This window comes from Brachionichthys hirsutus, chromosome 21 (assembly GCF_040956055.1).
Source record: "Brachionichthys hirsutus isolate HB-005 chromosome 21, CSIRO-AGI_Bhir_v1, whole genome shotgun sequence".
NCBI classification, from domain to species: domain Eukaryota; kingdom Metazoa; phylum Chordata; class Actinopteri; order Lophiiformes; family Brachionichthyidae; genus Brachionichthys; species Brachionichthys hirsutus.
In genome coordinates this window covers 3,863,454-3,870,102 of record NC_090917.1, presented here as the reverse complement: position 1 = coordinate 3,870,102, position 6,649 = coordinate 3,863,454, and the positions used below count along the sequence as shown (strand labels likewise).

Here is a 6,649-nt window from a genome sequence, read left to right as displayed (position 1 = left end):
GTGTTTTCCTCCTGAACAGATGTGGACATTTGCTGCAGAGGCAGAGGAAGAGGCGGAGGAGATGACGGCTGGCCGACAAAGTCCTGTTTAGGAGCAGTCAAGTTGATCGAGAATTGAGTTCCCCTTTTTCTGTGCCGCGAGGAATTGCGCACAGCCTCACGCAACACCTGGAAGCGGTCCCGTCATTCGAAAGCTCTGATCGAACAAGATGAGGCCTCATCAAATATGTATTCATTAAGAAAAATAACATCCACGTTCAGTTTTCTTTACGCGCCACCGGGAGCTGTCCTCGGTGCTGACATAGCAAGAGCGCCATCTTTTCTCAGTAATGCCCAAAAGAGAAATTATGGAGCGGCTTCTGCGTTATGGCTGCAGGGGGGGAGGGGGGGCTGTGCGCGGCTGTTGGATAGGCTGCTGTGCTGCTGTGCTGCTTGAACGTAGAATATATACACAACACGGTCAGATGATGCCAAAAGACGCAAAGGAAGATTCTATTTTTGTACTTTAAAGGACATATTTCCGTTTTTTTTTTTTTATACCAGGCTCGCAGCTTTAAAATGGCCCATTCACCCACAAAGCATGCATGGGTGAGAACATTTGGTGCGGCAGGAATTGTTTCATTTCCTTCTGTAAGTGCAAAAATGAACAGATTCTGATAACAGAAAAGGCACACAGGCTCTTTGGACTGGGCCCCCCCTCCCCCCAACCAGCCCCAAGCTCTTTCCCTGCCATCGTCCACTTTTCCCCATCGGGTTGGATTTTGGCAGAGGAGGGAGTAACTTTTTCTTCCTGACTTTTCCGCATTTTCTTGTAATTGCGCTTTTTCACCCTACACAGAATCGCAGAAGCGTCTGAATGTAAAATAAAAAAGGAAATCTTTTACAGCTTGCTTTGTGTAGATTCTCCATCGTTGTTACCACTCTGCACCCAGCTCTTTGTTGCACATGGATGAATAGTTAACAAGTCATTTATAATTAATAGACAGACATAGAGTTTCTATAAATCAGCAGTCCTCTGATGGCTTCTGTTAAGCTGGCTGCCAAAACCGCATATAAAGTGTTGCCTTTAAACAAACAAACAAGATTTTGTTCATTAAAGTTTTGGATCACAAACATTTATCACTTCTCTGTTTCAGGCTTCGTCGAATCGCTTAATTTCTTTCCTGTCATTGGGTGATTTTTCCAGTTTTCATCAGCGCAGTGTTGATTTTAATTTCAAATTGACTGCTTCGCTGAAAAAGCTTGTATCCATGCTAATACACCAAATTCAATTCCGCAAAAGCCGGGAGGAGGGGACCATGTCGTCTTCTGATGGGTTGAATTATTATGTTGAATAATGCATCTAGTAATCAGCATTTTATCCTGCAGAAGACTGAGCAAAAAATACATAGTTTTAAATCACTCATACGGTACATGGCAGGAGACTGTGTGCCTTGAATATGAATCTCCAAGGTAACCACAGCCAGCAGATTAATTTGGCTAAAGAAATCAATATATCCCCCTTAATGGTAGTCAGAGAAGTCATATGAAAATTCCCAAGTTGAATTATATCCAAATTGTAGCTAAGCGAATTGAAGAAGCCAAGTAAATGTATGCAGTTACATCATGATATACTGTTTCCAATGCTTCCATCCCTCCACCAGAGCAGGTCCAGTTTTGGGTCCAGGACAGGGGTCATTTCAGGGGTTCTATTGGCCAGGTCACATTCATCTTTGCCTGATGGATGAGCTTCATGGCTGGCCTCACCACTGTCTGGTAGACCTTTCCCTTCACTCTCATTGAAACTCTCCTATCCCGTGGCAGTTTTTCCCAAATTCTTCTAAAAGGCGGTCTTTAAAAGCTTCCTGTCATCTTTCATGTCGATTGATCCCCCCACTGAACCATTCTGAGAGAAATAGCCCTGATTTGGTTTTTGACCGATCGGCTCCTATTAAAATAATTAAAATCAGCAGATCTTTTCATGAAACCTTGAAAAGACAAATTGATGGATTCCACTATCCGAGTTTGACGAATGAGAAGATGGGAGAAGGAAACCATTTCACCATTTCAGAACTTCCTATCTTTAGGGCGTCCTTCTAAATGCTTTCACTCCTCCTCCTCTTTCTCCTCCACCTCCTTGTTTTCAGCACCTTGTCGCGTCACATTTTACAGACTGAAACGTTGTTTTTGCATTTCTGCTGTTACCCTGGAAACAGAACGGAAAAGATGAGATGGATTCACGGTGTGTAACGACGGCAGATCGGATTGGGCTTTCCAGTCACTCCTCGTCTTCCTCGCATTGTAGATTAATCACTGTGCTTCTACACTTTGATCGGTTAATTCAGTTCAGGCACAAAGCTAATTACAGCTGCTCCGGAACAGGGGAGCATCAGCTCAAATCCGGCCCGAGCAGCTCCCGGGTCCATTTTATGTTGAGGGAAGCAGGAGTGGAATTGCACCAGCGAAATTATAGCTGCCATCCTCCCAGACACCGTGACTGTCTCCATCCTCACTCCACAATTAAACGCTATCCCCAGGGAAGGATGAGATGGCCGGATCCAGGCAGAAGGCTTCAGACCAAGTACTAACAGCTCCCTCCAAACCCTCGGTCACTCTGCACGCAGGCAGCTGAACCTGATGAGATACTCCTCTCTGGTTTCGCTGCTGGGGTTGTAGAAGGCGCCGCTCTCTGGACTCAGCTGCAATTTGTCCCATCAGCCTTCAGACTCTAACACCTAATGGCATGGCTTCTGGAATAGCTTTCTCGCTGTTTCTTCTTTATTCCAGTGCATGTCTTCATTTGAGATTGTAAACTTGACCGAAATATGGAGAGCCTGGAGGTTGGTTTGTGCAGGTCAACAATCTGAGATACTTTCTTATCGTTGTGTGTTTGGTCTGCAAAAAGGAGACACCATCTACTCACGTATGGAAAAGACTTGTGATTGGTTAGGATTCTTTTTTTTTCTCCTCCTGCACGTTATAAATAACTACAGGATAGACAGGGGGAGTTTGTTGTTGTTGTTGTTTGTTTTTTGTGTATGGGTGCTGCGAGCCCTGATCTCTGTCTGTAAGGGAAACAAAGTGATTAAATCACAGACTGCAGCAGCGCTATCTGCTGGGGCACAGAGGAGCTAAGGATTTCTGCAGTGAGATAGTGAAGTTGTTTAAAACAAGTCCTCCGGCTCATTGAAAATCTGGATGTGGAAACAGCAAATTGTGTATTTGCTCAATTGCAATTTGAAAAAGTTATTTTGCTTGTTTGCAGGTTAAGAACCCAACTAAACAGGCCGATCCTCTATCCATCAAAAGGAACTAGATAGCTTGTGTGAAAATTAACCAAAACTGTATTTTGCAATGAATTTCTCTTAACAAAGAAATTAGCATTTTTCCCTCCATTGAATTATTCCATTTACATTGGAAACCGTGTGTATGATATCTGATGAACATACATACTCACCTCCTGGCCACCCTCCACTCACATGGAAAATGCAAACGCGCCTGTCTGGTTGTATACATCAGGTTTTTCAGGGGGGGAAATATCTAACTATACACGAGACTCTCTGCAGAGCCTCATTTCTAGCATATCTGCCTCACACTACTTGTGAGTGTATGACAAATGGGGGGGAAACTTGATTACCTACCTCTTGTGATGTCAGCGTGTTGTCTGACCCTCCTGAAATGATGAATCTCTGTCGTGATGTTGTGTGCATAATACAGTTAAAACCGCTGAGGTTCCCATCCTCCACTTTCTCACCGTCGATGGCCGCTACAGAGGAATCAGATGGATAACATTTCTCTAAAGGGTACAACAAAGATAAAACTGTCCACTGTAGAAACTGTCACCGATTAACGCCTCAAGCCCGATGTCAAAGACGGCCCGCAATTCAGTTCAGCTCATCGGGGTGGTTGTCCTCCGTCTCAACCCCATCAACAGGCCCAATATAGGGTCTTGGCCTAGATCGTCCAGAGAGATGTTTCTTGTCTCCAGCAGTTGGCGCCAATGCTTTAATGACTCCCCGGGTAGAGCGACAGGTGCAGGGCTTCTGATGGTTGCATCCTTCGTGTATTTAAGAGACAGGACGAGGTGGAGTACAGGTTTACAAGGAAAACGGCATTGTGGTGAGTAGCACAGCAGAATACCTGCAGGGAAACGTTAAATGGGATAGGTCTTATATGGTTGGGCTTCAGCTGGTGATGGCTCATGTTAGACTCTTTGTTTCCTTTGCTCATTGTGGTAAGTTTTAAACAAGCTGTGATTTATTTTCAGTTTTTTACTTCTCTTTAAAACCGGGAATCTGAGAGCAGCATTATTTTATCTTTCTGCCAATGAGAGAGAAAAAAAGCTCACATTCATCTTGATAAGAGAGTTTTTTTTGAAGGGCAAATAAAGAGGGTGATGAAACTATCAATAGAACCAGAGCAAATGTCCACCTCATGCATGTTTGTATTGGCTCTTTTCACCTTCTGCTGCATTCTGCATGTTGTTTGGGCTGTTAATCCCTTACATATACACTAGTTCTTACCAGAATTCCTTCATAAATACCCAAATTTGATGGTCACATACCGACATGATGTGTCCTCTGAGACGAGCTTTAATAAGAACCTAAAATACTCTTGACCTTAACCAGCATGGCCACCCATATAATTTGGGCATTTAATTGAGGTAATGATAAATTTATGAATTGATGTGGAGGGGGATGGAGTTAGGAGCCAGAAATGATTAATAAGAACTTAAAAAAAGAAGACCAGGCACTTGTTGGAGTCCGTTCAAAAGAAGAGTAGCTGCAGATGTAATTAAGTGAATGTTACCAGCAGTCACTGTCGAACAGCAGGCATGACTGCAATGAGACGAAACACACTGGGGGAAATACTCTACAGCAGAGAAAAATATAGAGGATGGAGAAGTCAAGCTGGTTTTTATCTGTGCTCAACTCTGGGAGATAAAGGATACCACCAAAAGGAAAGAAAAACACAAAAGAGTGTCAAATATAAAACCATTATTTCAACGATTTGCTCATATTTTGATGGATTTTATTTTCTCCCGCTCCTGCCCAGGACACACCTGGAGCACTATGGAGGACGACTTCCGGCCTCAAGTGAAGAAGATCGCTCTGGCCATGGGTGCCTCTCTCACAGAGCTGGAAATTGACAGGATGCCACGGGAGATGAGATCGCGTGGTAATACTCTGCAAGCTTGTGTGTGTGTGTGTGCACTAGTAATGAGCATATACTAGTGATGATGTCCTTTGGTAATCTGTATGCAGGGATCTTTAACTACAGCAGATTTCTGGAGTACATGATGCAGTTCAAGACCTCAGAGCAGCTCGAAGACGCCATCAGGAAGGCATTTGTGACACTCGACAAAGACCGCAGCGGCTACATAGAGTGGAACGAGATCAAGTATGAGCCCTTCTTTTATTTATAAAGGATGAAGAAACAAATAAGAAAACAAATAGCTTGAGGGAAGCAGTTTGGTATGAAACTGTGTCAGAGATGGAAAAATATTGATCATGATTTGGCTCCATCTTCTTGGTCTTTTATGGGATATTTGAATAAAGATATAAGAATAATAGCAACAATAAATTGAGTCTTCCTCATTCTATAAATGTTTCAACAAAACTATTAAATACTTTGCTGCAAGGGAATCTGGTGTTTGGATTGTATCATCCCAAATAAACCGATTTTATAGTAATAATTCTTGTGAATGTATTATTGTTAGTGCTACTACAAGTAAAGTTCAAATACATTTCATGTACAAATCACACACACATATATATATATAACAATTCATTTTATATATGTCATCTCAAAGGTATATCCTGTCGACGATACCAACCACAACTCCGTTAGCTCCTCTCTCTGATGAGGAGGCCGATGCTGTGATCCGTGCCGCCGACACCGATGGCGACGGACGGATCGACTACAGGGGTGAGGGCCCTTCTCATATTTTACTCAACTTGTTTGAGGAGGAAAAACCATCCTGTCATTTTTAAATCATACATTATTGTCAAATAATAATTAGAAAACATTTTAAAGGCATGACACAGATGTTACTCAAATAGAGCCTAATTCTAATCACGGAGAGCAAACGGCCTTCGTTGGCTTCGGGACAAACTCGCTTTTTATGCCTCCCTCCCTGTCTTGCAGAGTTCTCTGACATGGTGAAGATGGAGAAAAAACCAAGAAAATAGAGATCATGGGTTTAATCTGTGCTCCAGAGAGTTACAGAAAAATGGAGAAAGAGGGTGTAAGGAAAGCGTTGGATTAGGGAATGTGAACAATTTGTTCAAGTTGTTAAAAGCACAGCGACTTGCTTGGCCATTTGCTACGCAGCAGAAATGAGCAACAGTTTGGAATCTAAAATGAGAAGCAGAAGGCACCAGCTGATTTTATATTACTATCAATGCATTGCGCTGATTTGAAATGGAAAAACAAACACAGTGTAGACGAGCTGCATTCACATGCAGCTCGTGCACCAGCTTTGCTCTTGTTTCTTTTGGGACATTGTGACCAACACGTTTTGAGATGTTTAACTAATGTAGTTTTGCTGTCCAGTTCTAAATATTGTGGCTTTTGGTATTTTGAGTTTTTATTAACATTATGCTAATCCTGTGCAGTCAGCAATTCTTCAGAAAGCCGCAGGAGGCAAGACGATTGCAATGAAATAGTGT

The 6,649-nt window shown here is 42.7% G+C and overlaps 1 protein-coding gene across 1 annotated transcript; it reads left to right on the top strand.

The window, feature by feature from the left end:
• Nucleotides 1-5,050: 5,050 nt before the first annotated feature.
• Nucleotides 5,051-6,169, top strand: LOC137910517 (parvalbumin-like EF-hand-containing protein). Its single transcript, XM_068754953.1, has 4 exons — nucleotides 5,051-5,156; nucleotides 5,243-5,378; nucleotides 5,791-5,906; nucleotides 6,126-6,169. The coding sequence occupies exons 1-4, from the start codon at nucleotides 5,051-5,053 to the stop codon at nucleotides 6,167-6,169; spliced, it is 402 nt and encodes a 133-aa protein (XP_068611054.1).
• The last annotated feature ends 480 nt before the right edge of the window (nucleotides 6,170-6,649 follow it).